Source organism: Anabas testudineus, chromosome 19 (assembly GCF_900324465.2).
Source record: "Anabas testudineus chromosome 19, fAnaTes1.2, whole genome shotgun sequence".
Classification (NCBI taxonomy): domain Eukaryota; kingdom Metazoa; phylum Chordata; class Actinopteri; order Anabantiformes; family Anabantidae; genus Anabas; species Anabas testudineus.
In genome coordinates, this window is record NC_046628.1 from 6750405 (window position 1) to 6769941 (window position 19537).

The following is a 19537-nucleotide window of genomic DNA, read 5'->3' on the forward strand; positions in this document are numbered from 1 at the left end:
AGATGTTTCAAGGCTGCAGGACCGCAGCTCAGGCTGAGAGCTTGTGTTGGAGCTGGGTTTGTGGAAGTGCTGTGTCTGGTGGCTCCAGTCTGGAGGTTTGTCAGCCTTACCAAATCCCAGTTCCTGCTGATGTGACTGGGATTTGTCCTTTTTCTGGCAACTACTAAGTCGACTGAGGTGGTGAGAGGGACTTTCATAAGATCCATCTCCATTCTTACTATCTCCCTTTCTCCCACCTCCTCCTGCTCCACGACAGTCGGGGGCTGCTACGTCTCCCAGTGGAGCCACTGAGGGCACGTAAGTTGGACCAGTAACCTTAGCCTCCCTGCTAGACACTGCAGGGATAGTTGCTGGATCTTTAGAGGGTGTCAGTGTGAGAGGGGCTGGGGGGCAGTAAAAGTCAGTATGAGGATGGTGATGTGTGTGGTGTAGCCACCCTCCTGTGACCGTAGATCCCATGTGCAAGGCATGAGGAGGAGGTGGCGGAGGGGGAGGAGGAGGCATGGAGTAAGAGGCCACAGAGTGGGGCGTTGGAGGTGCTAAGATGGCTGTTGCTGCAACACCAGCACCTCGTCTCATACATTCAGAGGAGGAGGGTGAGGATTCGCTGATCCTCATCTCCCCATTTATGGGTCCATCCTTGGAACACCTTCTGCCACCTCCAGATGAAGGTCTGCCCACCCCACCGCCACTACAGCTGCTCAGTCCTCCTCCCTTCACCCCAGAGCCAGTCTCTGGCCCTGAACCACTGGACAGTTTACAGGCGCTCATATGTTTTGTCCCCTGACTGCCTGAATCACTGTCTCTGAACTCTTTGTGCCGCTCCAGAGAGTGCCTGTGGTCCTCCTCCCTGCCCTGGGATGTGATGTGAGGAAGGAGGGGGTGGTGAGGGTGGGGGTAGGCTTGGTGGTGGTGGCAAGATGGAGTGGAGAGAGGGTTCGTTTGATGAGGATGGTGATGATGAAGGTGTTTGTCTTTGCTCTCCTGGTGCCTCTCTTTGCTGCTTGATCGTTCCTTTTCCTTTGACACAGACGAAACCCCTTTCTCGCCCACATCCTTGGTTCCCTTTCCACCTCCTCCCCCAGTGTCTGTCTCCCGGCTGCAGGAGCCAAGTGGGTGGCCTGGGGCAGTCCTGGACAATGGAGCAAGGCTGTGATTGGTGGAGAGTAGAGGTGGCTGTGGAGGAAGGCCTCTCAGGTAGAAGTGATCTGGGAGAAGAAGAGATCAGTTAAAGATTTATAGAGATCTATGGAGACTGTTAACTACTGTTGGCTGTTAAAACATTTGTTTATCTAAATGAATACACGATAATATCTATCTGGAGAAAAAGAAATTCGATTTTGCAAGCTTGAAAAACTCCAGCTGTTCTCGCTCCTGTGGTGAGTGCTGATTAAGCAGTTTAAAGAGACATATATAAAGTGATTTTTTTCACTCTGTTACATTCACATCCGCCAATACCTACCTTTCTGAGTTTCATAGAAGCGGTGCTGTCCATAGAGGCCGTTGCTATGGTGATCCAGGGGACTCATGGGGAGAAAAGGAGAAGCAAGACTTCCTGTATAGCTAGGGTACCCTGTCAGAGGGAGGGAGAGAGAGGAGGAATTGATGTTTCTCCGCAGCGTTGACATTCAGCAGCCCTCTAAACAAACAGTTTATCTCTACAATCTATCATGAAATGGGGCCATTTTGGAAAACATAGAAAAAATATGGCCAGTTAGTGCTACTTTCACCATAAATGCACTTTTGCACAAACACACCACATGAGTTGACATTATTTACAGTGGACAAAGTGGTGACAAAAACCACAGCCGACAGCTACTGCCAAGTGTTTGCAGCATTTAACTGGATGGAATTTGCTCTTCTACAAAACACATTTTTCCCTAACCCAAGACAAACAGTATAAAGCATCGCACACCCCTCCTTAAAACACACACACACACACACACACACACACACACACACACACATCCTCTCCGGAGGTCACTGGGAGGTAAATGGACGTTCCACTCTGTTCCCCGTCTTCAAGGACGTTGAACTGAATCGTGGGATAGAGGAGATCTTGGTGGTTGTGTTGTTGGTGGTGGGTGGGTGAGGGCCAGCGGGGGTGTGTACGCGCGCAGTGTTGTTGTGGCGGAAACAGCAAAAACAGCGAAATCACTCATGAACTCATACATAAACACACAAACACGTACTCCACACACAGGAGGCGCACACCACGGGCCCAAAAGGCTCAGATTGTGTATTTATGTGTGCAAGTGTGTTCAGCAGCTGGTTTCATGCCCCACAGAGTGTCCTTGCCGGCCCGTTAATTGGCAGCCTTTAAAAGTTTAACGGTGGTGGCCAAAGTAAACAGCACTCCATAAAAACTCATCCTACGCATTCCACAGTCGCACTGCAAAACCACCAACACCCCCTCAGTGCTCCCAGCATGTGTATGTGGGACCCAGTGCATCTGCATGTTCATTCTGCAATGTAAATGCATAAATGTGTACACTACACTGTGTGTGTGTGTGTGTGTGTGTACGGGTGTCTGTGATTAGTCTGACTGGTTAACAACCAGTGAATCTAAATGGAGACAATTAGCCAAAGGCTCTATCAGCCATCTAAAGCCAATCCCCCAGGTAATGATGAGTGATAAAACTCAGAGGGGAGGGGTAGAGGGAGGGGAGAACAGCGGAACAAAGATGGCAGGGGGACACAGTGAAAGAAAGGGGGGAGAGAAATAGAAGAAATAAAAGAAAAAAGAGAAGAAAGGATGACGGAGAGAAAGTTAAAGTAAAGGAGACACCAGACGAACAAATCTGTCAATAGAGAAAGCCCCCATTCTGGCTCTGCTGTGCATCGTATGGAGAGGGGAAAGGGGTGTGTGTATGAGTGTGTGTGTGTGTGTGTGTGGATGTAAGGGGGGATGTAAGATGAAGGAGGAAGTGAAAGGGAAGTGGAGAGCTTTGAGATGGCAGAGATGAGAGGATAGAGGAAAAGAAGGAAGAGGAGCGAGAGCACACGAGAGGGGAGACAAAAAACAAGGACAGGTGTGGAAGAAGCAGAGCGAGCAGCGAGTGAGAGGATGTGTGTGTGTGTGTGTGTGTGTGTGTGTGTGTGTGTGTGTGTGTGTGTGTGTGTGTGTGTGTGTGTGTGTGTGTGTAAGAGAGAAACTGAAAGAGAAAGAGAGTTTTTTTTTGAGTGTGAGAAACAATATGTGCTGTTTTTCAAACAACTGTGCATTTCTTCATGAATACGTCTCATCTGTGACTGTGTGTGTATGTGTGTGTGTGTGTGTTTGGAGGGTGTGTGTGTGTGTGTGTGTGTGTCCAGAGTGTGCATCAGCCAGGTTTCGACTCTCTGTGCTACGGCTCTGGCTACGCTCCACTCTCTGGACCGTGGCCAGCTGGCAGACCGCCTACCGGAGCTCCCTGGCTTGAATTCTTAAAAACAATCAGTTGTAGTGTGTGTGCATGTGTTCGTGCATGTGAGCGCGCACGCGTTGGGTGCGTGAGCGCGCGTGTTCAGACATCAAAGCTGAGCCACACAGACACAAAATCAGTCTGATAGGCGCACACATTCTGCCTCCGCACACACACACCGCTGCTCTCTTTTCACCAGCGCCGCTCTCTCCTGCGTTCACGTCAGAGTCCTGACTCTTTCTATGAATCTGATTTAAGACAGTCACTCCGGGCGACATTAGTGCTCATTTTCAGGGCTTAAATGTTGCTATTTATCGCTCCATGAGCTCTAAATGAGGCAGTTGTACAAACAAAACTCTTGTCTCCATTCAAGCTTTAAAGCTGCATCAGGAGAGATTTCGATGTAAAAACACAGCTCTCATGAGTTCGTCTTATGAGCTTAACTCACAAATTTGAGCAGCAGTGGAGAAGTGTCCTGTCTCTATGAGTTAGAGGCAGTGTGTGCTACTTATTTGCCCAAATTAAATTCCTGTGTGTACACTTCTTCACCAACAGGATGTGACAAATTAAAACTTATTGGAGGGAAATAAAAATCTGCAGCTTCCAGCAGAGCAAGCTGGACTCACCAGATTTTACTTCTCTTGCAATTCAGAAATTGTAGGATAATCACACATAAAAATTACATATAAATCAGTGGGATTATCTAAAAAAAGTTGTGGCCGCTGCTGGTGGCAAATGGGATCAGTAAATAAGAGGAGCCCGTTTTTAAGGTAGATATTTTAGCATGTTACGGCAGGAAAAGCACAGATGTAACTAGTACAACTAGACGTGACTCCATACAAGTGTCCTGGTAAATCATCCCTGTCAATACCAGTATGCGCAAATGGCTCACCTTAATGGAATGCAGCCGTTATTTTTGTTCCTGATTATATCTTTGAATTTCCTGTAAAGTTAGGTCCAAATGCAGTGGAAAGTGATAATTAGTGCAGTGGTCAAAAAGAGGAGTGAGCATCATTGTTTTCTGTGATATCAAAGAAAACAAATAAAACTGATGACTGCACTTCATTCTGGCAGGTTTCCATGTAATCCCTCAGAAATACTACTTGTTTTCCAGGGTGAAATCCGCAGACGTTATGGTTGACTTACTCGCATTTTGTGAAAAACTGGTGATACGTGAAATTCTGATTCTGACCGTTGTCAGTTGGTTGAGAAATATCGCATGTGGCGGAAGCTGTCTTTCTGTTTCAGCTTTCTTTGAGGTTATCTCTTAAGACTCATCTCTCGCTGTCAAAAAAGAAACCCTCTTAACACACACACACACACACACACACACACACACACACACACACACACGCCCACACAAAGAAACACATCCAGACACATACCTGAAAGGGACAGATAACCAAGTCAAACTCACTCTTTGACCACAAACGGTTAACAGTCGAAAGAGGACATGATGCGTGTTGATGCGCACATTTGTGTGTGTGTCTGATCAGGAAGGGGGCCGTTGAAGGTCGGTTAGCCCAGAAGGGGCCCTGAAAGTGGGGCTGCGGTCGGAGGGGGAGGGGGATGTAAAGAGGGAGAGGATGGTGGAAATGGGGGTAAGTTTCACTGTTGGAGCTCATGAAACTTAAAACTCACCCCTATAAGAAAGTGGGGGGCTGAAAGGTGGGGTTGAGTGAAAATGTATCCTGTAGAGGCCGAAGTTTATTGTTTGATTACGGCAGATTATGATTTTTTTTTTTTTACACTGCTTCACCGTGTTTGTGTGTTTATGGGTTTGTCAAGAGGAAGAGAAAGGTTTTGGTTATGCACCAGTTTTCAGAGTGTTATGGTGCTTGAGCTCTGAACTAGAAAACAGCCACAAACACAAAGCCACATGCTTGCCGACATACAGAGTTAGCTGTGTGTGTCTGCGCGACTGTGTGTTTGTGTGCGTTTCTATAAGTAGCATCATCTGAGGCGTCACTGCTGCACGTGTTTGGCCTCAGCTCAGTGTTGGTTAAACCACTTAATGGCTCCATCTCAATCTAATCCCAAACCAAGACCCTGGATTAACCAGACACCCAAGCATTCTGGGCAGCCTTCTGTGTGTGTGTGTGTGTGTGTGTGTGTGTGTGTGTGTGTTACCTTCATGTGAATGGGGGAACCAGATAGGGGAAGCGCTTGAATGAGGTCCAGCCCTGTAGGAGGGGGAGGAAGGGGAGGCAGCAGGTCCCGAAGGATGAGGAGGATGGGAGGGCGACCCCAGACTGCTGGCCAGGAAGGAACCCATGAAGGAAGCACCTAAGATACAAAGAGAGAGCCCGAGGTTAGCGGGCTCGCTGATTAAATTGGTCTCTGATCTGTCACTAGTTGCATGCAAACATGCCGTTGTCATGTAGAAATAAAACAAAGCAACGCAATTTCCATCCATCTGCTGATTAATAATTTAATTTAATTCACGACTCTCTTACTCAGACTTGCCTTTCAGTATCATGTTTGTACCTGATCAAACGCACTTCTGCCAAATGCATTGTTTTAATACAGAAACGTTGTCAGTGCGAGAGCACGCTCAGTACACAGCACATTTTCTCATAAGCCATGCAGACCAAATTTAGATTTCCTGGTTTGAACTTTAGTGACAAAGATCTCTTCAAGCCGCACATGTCTGCTGCATGAGCTGCACCAAACAGATCCTGTGTTCCGGTTTGACCCGCTCAGATGGGAGTAAGACACAGCCATGGCCAAAAGCCGAACAGGGAACTGGACTGGCGAGCCCAGCCTGACCTTGAGCTCAGCTGAAACCACAGCATCTTTTATTAGGACGTTAAGTAGCTGCACCGAGCTCATCCTGTAACAATGTCAGCGAACTTAGCAAATAGACTCGATTCAGTTTGGCCCCACTTATCAGTACGCTCTCATTTAGAGGAACAACCCGAACAGTTGTAGGGGAAGGAGGAAACAAATCCACAGGGAATCAGGTAATTAGTCACAGGAAGGAGAACGAGAGAAAAAGAGAGAGAGAGAGGTGGTGGGTTGGGTCGTTCCCTAGAAATGCTGCCTCGCATCAGAGACAATTACCACAACCACAACAGTCCGCATCAGTCTCTCACACATACACACACACGCACACACACACACACACACATTTAGTGTACCCTCACCTCAACCATGACCTGACGCCCTAACAACCACAACCACAAGTGCCTTCAACTGTCTGCCAATCTCGCACTCACACACACACACACACACACACACACACACACACTAGAGCAGCAGCATTAAGACGCAAATTAGAAAGAGGGTGTGTGCGCCTACAAAACTGGATTTGAAGAAAGGAAACACACACGCCAATAAAGACAAACTCACTCACACAGTGCACGCAGACGATCCCTCCATCTTTTGCTCTTGATGTTTTCACTCTCTGTAGTCATAATACATTTGGAGAAAGGTGGGGTGTGGGTGGGGGGGCATTTCTCTTTCATTCTCACTCTCACCCTCTCTCAGGCAGGATATTTTTACAGTGTTTTTTTTTTTTGCTCGTTTTCTCCCCTCTACAACTGCAGATCAGCGGCCTTTCAGCCAGTCATAATAAAACACAGATTGTAGAAGGCTGGTTTCACAAGGCCCCCCCTGGCAGTCCAGACTCTCACACACTGATATAGATACATACAGACACATGCACATCAAATACAGACACACACACACACATTACTACACACAATAGAAAACAAAGCTTTTCAGCTGAGCAGCCATGCTCATTTGAGGCGAACTGAAGTGTCTCTAAGGGCCACGAAACTTATATTAAGGAAGACAATGAAAAACTGTTTGACAATAGTTTCAAACTGTAGCGATATTTATTAGTGACTTTAATGGTGTAAATCCTCTGTGGTCATTTTTCATCTCTCATCCTCTCTGATGTCTCTTCCCTTTCTTATTTCCATTCGCTCATCTCTTTCCTTTTCTCCTTTTTTCTCCCATTCCATCTTTCCTGTCACCTCCCTCCCCCTCTCTGTCTGTTTTGTGTTGGCGAGTTGAGTAGAAAATCATATTTGTGAGCTCCCTCTGGCCTGCTGATATGGAAAATCATCCTGGAGGCCAGCCACTAACGTAAACCTTATTTCTGTGCTTGTTTTTTTTTTTTTTTTTCCTCCGCCCCTTCTTCTCTTCCTGCCCTCTGTTTCCGCCTTCATTTTATCCTGATCTGTGCATTCCCTTTCCATCTGTCACCACTGCATCCTCTCATAGTTTCCTGCAGCTCTGAGCAGTCCTGAAAGCTCTGAATGCAAACACACCAAATTAGCCACACCTGATGAGATTTATCAGAGGGACAGCAAGTGGTACAAAGCAGAAGCATAACAACGATTTAAAGAGCTCGACTCATCAGTGGGTGTGGTTGATCAACTGCACAAATCCATATGTCAAAAATTCAGATCTGACCCAAGTGACATCATGATTATGTGCCACGTATTCCTGCATGTTCATATGTTATTTACCATAAATACAAGCTGCTGGCTGAGAAAACATCTCCATTGAATCTCCATAGTGGTAATTAAAGTAGAAAATGTGTTTGTATGCCTCCCATTTTTTTCCCAGTTGGCATCATGACTTGGAAAAGTCTGTCAACACACAGGCAGCGAATCCGCCGATGTTCACAATCCAAGGTAATAAAATCAGAATTATGAGTTTCTATTCACACTAATACAGTCAGCTGTACTTACAGTGAGCAAAATCTGCTTTAGTTTATTTATGATTGATTGTAATGTGATTTGCTGAGGGGGAAAATCCACTCAAAAATACTTAAACACCGTTTTAAAAGAAGGTCTTGGAAATGTGCCTCGCTTTTCTCTGCAGGTTCTGCTGCTTGCCATATTTTTTGGTATTCTCACGGATAAGGGGTCCAAACATAAATTTGGGGATGTTGTAATATTTCCAGTCCAACCACAATAGAGTTTGATAGCAGCAAATCTGAAGATTCAGCAGTATTAACGTCAGGATTTGGTGTCGGGGCTTTATTTAACAGCTGCGGCTTCTCAGATGCCATGTTCCACGCAGTCTCGAGGAGCTTTTTAAGTGGGAAAACTGTGGCACTATTGGTTATTCATGCTATAGCGACATTCGAAAATGTATTGAAAGAAAGAGTACACTCAGGTTTTCATACCTCTGAGACACAATATGACAGTTTTAATTAAATGTGGATCAATCAGGTCTGCCCTAAGTGTTTAGAAATAGTTATACTGTAAATTATAACAGATCTAGTCCTGCATTTCTTAAACCACTTCATATTCTGGATTCATATGCAGTAGGTTGCAGGAGGTAAGAAGAAAAAAGATCAGGCTGAAATAAAGTAACCCTGCGCCCGCTTCTGTTTATTTGTCTCAGCAGCTACTCAAGAGTGCTTGAAGAAATCTACAGTGAAACAAAACAGCAAGACAGCAGATAACAGGCCAGACCGTCCCAAGGTTTCTCACAGTTCTAAAGAGAGAAAGGGATGAGGAGGAGAAGGAGGTGGAGGTGGAGGAGGAGGAGGAGGAGGAGGAGGAGAAAGAAGAAGCAAACAGGAGAAGAGAAAAGACCAAACAGATGGCAATGATCCAACAAATGTCACAAGGACAAAGAAGCAAACACAGATAAAGTAACAGAGTGAAATTCTTCACTGTAGCTCTCTGAATGGACTGCTGCTGATCAATACAGACACACACACACACACACACACACACACACACACACACCTGGTTGGATGACAAGTTAAATCGAACTCCATCCGATTGAAGATCAATATCCTCTCATGTTCTATTGTCACATTTGTCAATTAACAGAAGCCTCTGTCCACACACTGATATACTGAAGTCTTGCTCATACACACACCCACACACTTTTACTTTGTTGCTCCTAGCGACTACTAAGAGAGCTGGAGAGCCTGAGTGTGTGTGTGTGCGCGTATGTGTCAGAGGTTCTGACTCTAGTTAGCTTGGCTGTTACGCTTATTGCCGTACACTTGGCAACCTCTCGTCAGTCCGACCCTTTCATAAGCCTCCAACCACCAAGGGCCCTGGCACTGAGCCTTCAGTCTGGGTGTGTGTGTGTGTGTGTGTGTGTGTGTGTGCTGCAGAATGTGTGCACGTCTATGTGTGTGTAGTTAGGGGCAGGAGTCAAGCCAGACCTTTCTGATCTGTTTTGACACCACAGAATTGCACAAGTGACAGGGCTACTCAAACAAGGCGGTCGTGGAAGGTGCTTAGACACACACACACACACACACACGCACACCAACATACGCACAAAAGGCCATAAAAGCATTATGGCACTGGGGACACAAACACATTCAATGTGTGAGTAAGCGCCCGAGCGGTGCTTACAAAGACTACGTTCAGGGGAGAAAAGGAGTTCTTTTGCTCGACTAGATCCAGATAGCATTTTCCTTCTGCTCTATCTTATTATTCATCAATGATTCCTCTTGACTCATTCATGTTAGAGAAAGCAGGGTGTGCAAGCAAAGCATGGCATGTCGCCTGGGACGAGCGGCTGCACTGAATCACATTACGACGAGAAGAAGAGAGAGGACAGAGAAAGGAGAGAGAAAAGGAGTGGAGGGGAAAAATGAGATGAAAGAGCTACAAATGAGAGATTTCCCTGTGAGGCGCATAAATCAGCAGACTATGAACAGCACAGCTCAAAGCCTGACTCCCAGGCTGCAGACCAGAGCCTCGGCATCCATACACACACATGCAGACACACACCTCCCTCTACTACCACCTCTCTAAATGCACAAGACTACTGTAATAACAGCCCAATCTCACTGCACCTACATGTGTGTGTTCACACCATCAAAAGCCACAGAGGATGCTAAAAAGCGCATCATTTCCCGGCTGCGACTCAATGACAACCAAAGGGAAATAAAAAGCAGGTGGAATTAGCGGAAGGGATTAAAACGAAGAGAAAAGAAAATGTACAACATTGCACCTTGTATCATCGCAGCCCCAAAAAAGTAAAAAAACAAAAAAAGACTCCCCTGTTGTTCAGAGTTTTCCGTCGGTGAACGTGGTCCAAAAAGTAAAACTGAGAGCAAAAAGGAAAATGTTCCTGCTTTTGACCACAGACTTTTTGGATGCCACACACCCACCCACGGCAGGGGGAAAGACTATATATGGTCACAGAGAACAGGAACTTACAACACATGAGAATTTCTTAGGAAGCAGGGAGTTGGGAGGGGGGGCTGTCAGAGTAAGCTTTTCCATGTTTTACCAAAGAAAACAGAGGAATTTGGGGAACAGGGGTCATACAAGACTGATTCTGCTGCCTGGGTCAGAATGAAACACAAATGGTAAGAGCACACACACACATACGCACCCACACACACATACGCACACACTAATTAAAAGCATAAGGTCGCTGATATTTCAGGAAAGCCTGCAGTGAAAGCCAATAATGCAATTCCATCTAACTTATGCGTGCGTGCGTGCGTGCGTGCGTGCGTGCGTGTGTGTGTGTGTGTGTTGGCAGGCCTTCTCCGCCATCACCCCCACAGTAACTTTGCAGTTCTGGTAAACATTGAGGAAGCCTGTTCTGGGAGTTCTGGCTGTCTGACATGCCTGTGCCACACCCCTTCAGTCCATTCAGTCTGCGGCCACAGCAACCACACACACACACACACACACACACACACACACACACACACACACGTATAATGGCTTGAAGCTGCCTGTGCCTACTGCTGGATGAAATACACCTGGGGGTTAAGACACCAGGAAGAGCACAGAAAACACGTCACAATGAGCTGAGAGTGGAAGCAGAGATGAACACACATGAGGTGCACATGTTGGTGCATGAATCACAGGAACTACTGAAGTTCTAACACAATATAAGTTCACCACTTATCAACATTTACTACTTTCTGGTTACTTATTACAATATACAGTACATTAGCACATAATCGCCATTAAACATGTGTTCTTTAGTACCACCTTATGTGACTCTTGTTACTAATTAACATATTTTCCTTATTACGGTTATGGTTCAAAACCATCATGTTAACAGTATGTGAGAACTGTGTGCCCAAATACTTAGAGAAGATTGTAGGAGGTAGGTTCACTTTCCACAAATTAAGTTCACACTTGCTTTCCACTGGAACATTTTCCAAAATATGACCAATAAATATGTTTTTGCAACATTGCGGTGATTTTCTTAACTAGCATTAAGCCGTGTTGTGCAGCAGCTGTAATGTAAAAGAAATTCAGGTGGAGTCATAGTTACATTTTTCAAAGGTTAGTAAAGAAGTATGTTAGCATTTCTATACTCTCACTGCAGGTTACCGCAGTGACAGTCTTGGTGGTTTGTAAATGAATCCTAAATAAATACATCCACCCACGGATCTTCAAGCCCAGGTGTAATCAGCATTAACAATGACTCATATATGAATTATTTGTATTTAAAGTGAGTCATCAGAGTGACAGACACTCAGCAAGCTGCCTTTACGTCTACACAGCGTTTTAGTACCTTTCAGATAATCATTTTGGGTTTACAGCCTCTACTTTACAAACTTTATGTTTTAGTTTGACGTTACCACTGTCATCAAGCGACACCTACTGTATAATACAGAGTAGCAGAGAGACAAATTAAAGATGAATATAGTGGAGCATTTAGCAGGTAAAGTACCAGACTTTTAGTTCAGAAGGTGGTGGAGACCAAAATATGAGCTAAATAAGAATAAATAGTTACTTTTTATTTGCCAAAAGACACCAATACAACTCCATATGAAACTAATGTTGGTACATATCTGCTGGTGGTGCAAATAGGCACATATGAAGTGACCCAAAAAAGTTCTTAACTTCATAGAATACAACATGTACAGGAAACAAAACTACTTATAAAGTAATGCTGCTTAGGTCACACACTTGTTATAATTGTCTGACAGCTAGAAAGAGCTGTCTTGCTTATAGCAGTAATGTAATACACTTCATTTAAAAAAAGAGATATGTCTCAGACTTAGATCTGATGTGGTTTGAGCAGTCACTGTTTAAGTGCAGGTTTTGTAAAACTGCAGTCGTTGAAGTACTTTGATTAGGCGTCACTCCACTTTCACGTTGGACTCAAGTTCCCAAAACCAAAGCACTTCAGGTTGTTGGTTTTTTTTTTCGTGAAGGTTTGAGTTTGCGGCCTCAGATTTGCAGAAGCGGTGCAGCACGATCCTGCTCCAGCTAAAGTTAGCTCAAACACCAGTGGAAACAAACACACCTACGCAGCAGAAGCGAAACAGCAGGGTGGTTGCAGCGCACAAGACAGCATCCTTTAACCAGCAGACCCAGATTTTAACCATATCCATGTCAGCATCCACCCTGCTGGCATGTCCTTGAAACCCAGAATCCTCACCAGCTTTGCCACCACTACAGCTGACTCCATGGTCTGAATTGACTGCAGCTGAGAAAAGGTAAATGATCAATTATCAAATATCACATAATTATTATAGCATGCTACTTACAAGCCATCTACAGTGCTCCCGTCAATCCCACACCATGAAGAGTCATATCTCAGTACCACTGGAGCAGGATGTGTGTGTGTGTGTGTGTGTGTGTTCAACCACGCTGTACTGTATCACCCTCCATCATCATGAGTTGAGGGGTTGTGGTTCCTAGAGAAGCACTTTACTTAAATTAGACCCTCAACGACTCAACATGCAGGTGTCAGCGTGTGTATACGTGTGTGTGCATGTGTGCTGGATGTGTGGGTGTCATACAGCCGGTGTGTGCCAGTGTGTGTGTGTGTAGAGAGGGGAAGAGACTGAACAAGAGAGAAGAGCAGGATCAGCAGACAGCGAACACGAGAGAGAGGCAACAAGAGAGCAAGTGGAGGAGGAGAGAGGAGGAGCGAGCGACGACGAGAGGCGTAGGGCAAGACAGAGAGGGGGGAGGTTGTGAGGAAGCGACGAGGGGGGAGAGAAAGAGACATAGCAGGAGAAGAAGCAGGTGAGAATAACCCAGTCTGACCTTATTTCAGCACAGCTTTTTTCTATTCTTTATAGTCCCTCATTGCTGTAATATTTACACAGGAATAAAAGATTATTGGAGAGATCCACAGAAAGGAAATAAAGAGAGGCAAATGGGGGAGGGAGGAAAGGAAATAAATAAAAGAAAGGAGAGAATAGAGGTGATGGAGTGGAGAGCAAACAGAATGGAATAAATCTCAAATTATAGCTGCAACTAATGACGATTTTCATTATCAACCAATCTGCCACTTCGTGAATAATTGTCTGTCAAATGTCATAAAATAGTGACAAAAAATGACATCATGCTGTCAGAGTCCAAGGTTCCCTAAAGGATCGAATAACCAAAAGAGATTCAACTCAAGTCAATAGAAGAAAGAAAAACATTTTAATTTGAAAGCATCAAAAATACCATAAATAAATACCACTGGAAAAAAACAAGACTTTGCACCTGGGGTTTGGAGAATTGTGACGTGATTGTGATTTGACATTTTGTCGATCAATTCACTGAGAAAGAAACTGGAAAATTAGCGGTCAATGAAAAGAAATCATAGTTGCTTCCATAATTTAAGATCGTTTCAGTAAATGACGGTGTGACCAATACACATAATTGCTGATCCTTTTTTTTTAATTATTCAACTTTAATAAAAGTAAAAAATATTTGTTTAATAATATTTGTTTAACACGCGATACAATAATATTATATAGCAGTGCAAAAATAATTTGGGGGCTTTTGTTGTTTAATATGGGGTTTATTTACATATTCTTCCTACTATCATGATGATAAGGATATAAAGCATATATTATATATATATATATATATATATATATATATATTTTTTTTTTTTTTTTTTTACATGAAGCCAGCGTCACAGTGTGAGTCCAGAAATCTGAAAAATGAAGGTAAACTTCCTGACGTTTAGGAACAGGTCAGCAAAATATGTATTTGTTTGCTACAGCTGAAGAGACGACCCTTTGTTCTATTGTTTTCTGTCTATAGGATTTTACTCTTTAAGAGATTTGCTTTCTTTTAATCATTTATGTTTTCTTGGGAAATGAATCCTATTCACGAGTTTAGCTTTGGTAACAACAATAACATCTATAACACTAAAGCTTATTTGATTTGAAAAAAAGACAAGGCTGAAACAAACGGAAGAGCTGATAAAACGCACAGAGCGTTCTGATGAAGCAAGGCGTACGAACGCTCAAACACACAGGCTTGTGCATGCACACACACACACACACACACACCCGCAGACGGGCAGGAGTGGGCACGCACATGCAAAAGCAGAGATAAGTGCACTCTCACACACAACAGACGTGCCTATATTATGCATGCACACATGCTTCCAAACATTACAAAAACACACATCAAAACGACCAGAAAAGACAGTAGGCGGTTATTAAAGAGACAAGAGAGAAAAATAGAGAGAAGGAGAAGAGACACTTTACCAGCAATCAAAGATGTAGAGGAGAAGACACGGGGAGAGAAAGAGAGGGAAGTAGAAGTAGAGGGAGACGTGCAAAAAGAGAGAGTTTGCTTCTAATCAGCATTGATCCAAAATTTAGACAGGCACACACAGAGGCACAAGCAGTCCCAGTAGGATTAGGACCTCGGCACTGTGTGTGTGTGCGTGTGTGTGTGTGTGTGTGTGTGCGCGTGTGTGTGCATCCCACGAGACTGATTAGCCATGAATGACTGATGACGGATCTTTGTTGTTGTTTTTTTTTTTTTTAGTTGTTGTTGTTTTGTTTTTTTTTCTTTGCTCTCTCTCTCTTCCTCACTCTCGTTTCGTGTTTTCTTTTTCTCATCCTGGGCAAGAGCATGGGAGGGGATTCTCACACACACACACACACACACACACACACACACACACAAACACAAAGCTGCACACAACTCCATGTATATTCAACGAAGGCTCCTGAATATACTTAATGCTTTCATGTGTGTCACTGTGTAACGATCCATGCTGTTCCACACAGCTGCTTCTCTCTTTTTCTTACTCTCTTTCTCTCTCCCTCACACACACTCACGCACACACACACACACACACACACACACACACACACACACACACACACACAGATGAACCTATTTCCTATTTAAGAGCACATTAGCTGTCTTTCACACCAAATACTCAATCTGTTCCATGTGTACAACTGTGTGACAGTGTGACTCAGAAAAACTTGAAGGGTCCAGCATTCAGGAGGCCGTCCCACCACTCTGCCTTCCTTAACCTCACCTCCAGATGAACCTACGGCCCCCTCCATCCATCTGAGCCCCTGACAGCAAAACAAACTGGACATAGACCAGAGTGAATGGAGTCCATTACAATATGAATGAGCCAAACAGAGCTTAAAGGAATCGAACAGAGGACCAAAACACTACTGCCGAGAAAAGGGCCATGGCTGAGTCAAGCAAGTTAGCTCAAGTGACGATGAGTCAGGCGTAAATGTGACCCTGGGATGGATAAAAGCCGGGGCCGTCTCAGGTGTTGGTTGCTGCCGCGATAAGGGTTGCCTTGGTTGCACTGCCTCACTTTTGCGGTATGCGTTTTCAGGAGTTGCAGACCTGTGGATCTGGCGAGACTGTGACATCATGTCTGTCCCCTTTGCTAAGTGATGTCAACTCTCTGTCATGTCACATAAACGGGGGATTGCCTTGACCCCTCCGAAGAAGTGGAGGGCCATAAAATAGCAGGGAATTGCACACACACACACACACACTGTGCAAACCCTTTCTTTTCACATATCTTTTTCATGCATTCATGTCATGAATTTCCGCCACAGCAGCCACATATTGACAAAAAACACACCTTATATTGTATTTTTAAATGAACACACACACACACACACACACACACTCACACAGTCAGCCCCCTCCTCCTGTACAGAATAAGAAACAGTTTTAGCCCTGTGTTTTGCGAGCTGTTTAAAATGTCATTTTTCTCTTGTTTCTCTGACTTCAAAGGCGCCGCGTTGAGCTCTCACTCCCTCTTGCCAAATCCTCCAATCGCTTCTGATTTAGTGAGTTGGCCATGGGCCGAATAGCACCGGGACAGGCCCGTTAACAACCGACCGAGCGGTGGGGAGAGGGGAAGGCAAGAAGAGGAGGGTATATGGGGGGAGAAACAAATGAGGCAATGTGGAAAAGGAGAAGAAGCAGGCTGAAATTGAGACAGAAATAGGAGGAGTGCTGAGAGAAGCAGGTCTGCTAACAACACAAGGAGGGGACGGGTGTGTGGGGAGTTAGACAGAGATGGGAGCTGGATATAAGAGGAGGGGGGGATCGATTGAAAAGAGAGGAGAGTGTGAAGGAGGGAGATAGAAAAGTGGGGAGGAACAGATCTATGAGGAGGAGGAAGGAGGGCTGGAGGACCACTCAAAAGCAGAGAGGAGTGAAGGGGAAGTGAAAGAGGAAAGCAGAAGGAGAGTAGGAAGAGGGGAGGGCGAGCATGTGGTCAAAGAGGATCGAGGAAGAGGGGTGAAGGGGAGGCCTGGCCAGCGAGGGACAGAAGAAGAAGGAAAAAAGGGGGAAGAGATGAGAGAGAGCGAGAGTGAGAGAAGAGAGCACATGGACGCAGAAAGTCTGGCGCTTTCCATTCACATGCCAAGTCATCAGATGGTGGTGTGTGTTCACACCCCGGAGATGTCGCAACCAAACGCACTCCACTCCCTTCAAATCACTGCTACCGACAATAAGCAGCTGTTCACATGTTGGATGGGATGAGAGAAAAGTCTTTCTGTCACGGCAGCGAATGCGCCTCAGAACAAATGCACGTTCAAAACTCCAGCGTCAAAGGGATTTAATCACTTTAAGTATCGAGTTTTTTTTTTTTAATAATCTTTCCACTGATGCGACCTTTTAGATGGCTCAAATCTCAGTCCCACCTTCTCCGAGGTCAACCTGATTAGATGCAGGGAAATATTCGGGAATATGTTTAAATAATGTGCTAGTTTGCTTAAAATATCAAAGCATACACAAGCATCTCATTTGTAATGGAAATTCCTTTAATGACTTTACTGGCTTTACTTAATGACTTAATGACTTAATGCCTTTAATGCGTCAACACATTTCAAACTGTCCAACTCATTTAACAGATTTCTTTGGCCTTGTTGCATATTTTATTTGAAAATTTTAGTTGAAAGTGCAGCACGTTTACACAAGTTAAAAATTTCTATAGAGCGTAAACACTTAATGTGAAATAAATGCTAAAATACACTGGTTCAAAATGCACCTAGTCTGCTCTAATATACTGTCTGAGTATACAGATTAAATTTCATGTGACTATAGCATCTTTTTTTTTATTTTAATATGGTTATTTTAGTCAACTACCAAATGACAAAATTATGTTTATAAGATGTACGTGTAACATATATTTACCAGAATTATTAGTAAAAAATAGTGAGATAGTGGTTTAAAAACTATCTTACTTTAGTAAATATCTGCTTATAGTAGTAATAATTGGTGCTTTTCTACCCACACACTAAATAAGAAGTTAACCAAGTTAGTCTGGGTCCATTTTGATTTCAGTGTCTATGTATTTTTTTCTTAAATTGACAGTTTACACTCTGCTCCTTCCTCACTGCGTCCAGTCGTAGCTCAGCTGGCTGCAGCCTCCACCAGCTGTCTTCTCTGCACAGGGGGTCGTCTTGCACACTGCACCCGGGATGTGCTCCTTGTACCCTGGGTAGCGTTGGCGAGGTGAGGGGGGCGGGGGGTGCAGGTCTGTCTGAGGCTCATCCACTGCTGACTCATCCCACACACACACACACACACACACACACAGGCAAGCTTCTCCTCTCTCGCTCTTTCACTCTCCCGCACTCTTGAGAGGCAGCTCAGACGCCAGGCTGAGGAGTCAGGGATGACGGCCAGTGGGTGCCGTCAGGCGGTGGTAATCTGACTGGATTACCAACCAGGTGGAAACATTCAGCCTCTCTACTCCTCCTTCTCCTCCTCCCGCTCTCCCTCTATCATTTACATGCTCATTTTTTCCAGCTTTTGTTTCATTTTCTTCCCCTCTTTCCCTCCTTCTTTCCCTCTCAGTACCTTGCTTTAACTTCGCCCCTTTTAACACAATCAGTGCCCTTCACATGCACGCATAAACTCCAATTTTAAAAGAAACCCACAGAAACTTACTAACTCACGCATGCACGCATATATTTCTCTCCTTCCACATTATGCCAGTTGTTTGTGTGAAGGCGTGTGCAGGTAGGAGGATGATGGGGCGTGTCTCAGCTGTGCTGCTGTGGCGATCAAAGCCAAAGCCGAGAAACTTCCAAGAGAGTAGAGACATTACTGACAGCCTCATGATGAATGGACAGGGCGGCTGCATGTAACACACACACACACACCCACTCATATTTATAGCAGAGAAATGCTAAATTTTACTGCAGGATCTTTTGCATTACTAACAAGGCTGAACATGGAGAGGAGTGAGAAGGGCATTAAGGGAAAACAGAGGAACAGGAAGGAAAAGGTCAAAAGAGAAGGCCAAAGGAAAAAGAAAGAAGTGCTTATTTAGTCTAAGAAACACATTATAATTATGGTTTATTACTTTTTTAAAGCACAAAAACACACTGCTTTAGATAGAAACATGCACAAAGACTGTGTGTACATGTGTTTACATTTAACATGTGTAACATGGACGTAGGCTCTCTCTCTGTCTGTCTTACTAGGTCACACGCATGCACACTCTCACACATACACATTCATGTAAACAAAAACCGTCTGCTGTCTGGGAAGTGCCACACCTGTTCAATGACAAGCTCTGCCACGCCCTCCATAATGCTGCACACCTGTGCCACTTCAGGCTAAACCTAACCTTAATCACACACACACACACACACACACTTGCACAACTACTGCCCAGGGGCTAACATCGCAGAAAAGGGGAAGAAAGAGCGAGAGACAGGAATGAAAAGCAGAGAAGTAAAACGGGCAGGGTAAAGGGAGCAAGACAGACACGGAGAGACAAAGGCTTTCCCACTGCTCCTATCAGTAATCTAAACGCCTGTGTAATATCATTGTGGGGTTTTATCAAATGGGGGGCTGAGTCTTATGGCGTTGGTATGCGGCTGTCATTCCATCACCTTGTCAAGCGCGACCATATTCAAGCAGACACCATGCTGATCTAAATAAGAGGCTTCAGCAAATTGATGGATTGCA

General features: G+C 44.7%; 1 protein-coding gene across 2 annotated transcripts in view; it reads right to left on the bottom strand.

Annotated features, from left to right (window-relative positions):
* bahcc1b (BAH domain and coiled-coil containing 1b) overlaps positions 1 to 19537 on the bottom strand; it is a 57683-nt gene that overhangs the window by 24023 nt on the left and 14123 nt on the right. For both annotated transcript variants that reach the window (XM_026351520.1, XM_026351519.1), the window contains exons 3-5: positions 5535 to 5690; positions 1463 to 1573; positions 1 to 1208 (exon numbers count right to left, since the gene is read on the bottom strand). The exon at positions 1 to 1208 is cut by the window's left edge and continues 826 nt beyond it. In XM_026351520.1, the coding sequence (XP_026207305.1) occupies positions 1 to 1208; positions 1463 to 1573; positions 5535 to 5690 (1475 nt within the window). The remainder of the gene's footprint in view (positions 1209 to 1462; positions 1574 to 5534; positions 5691 to 19537) is intronic.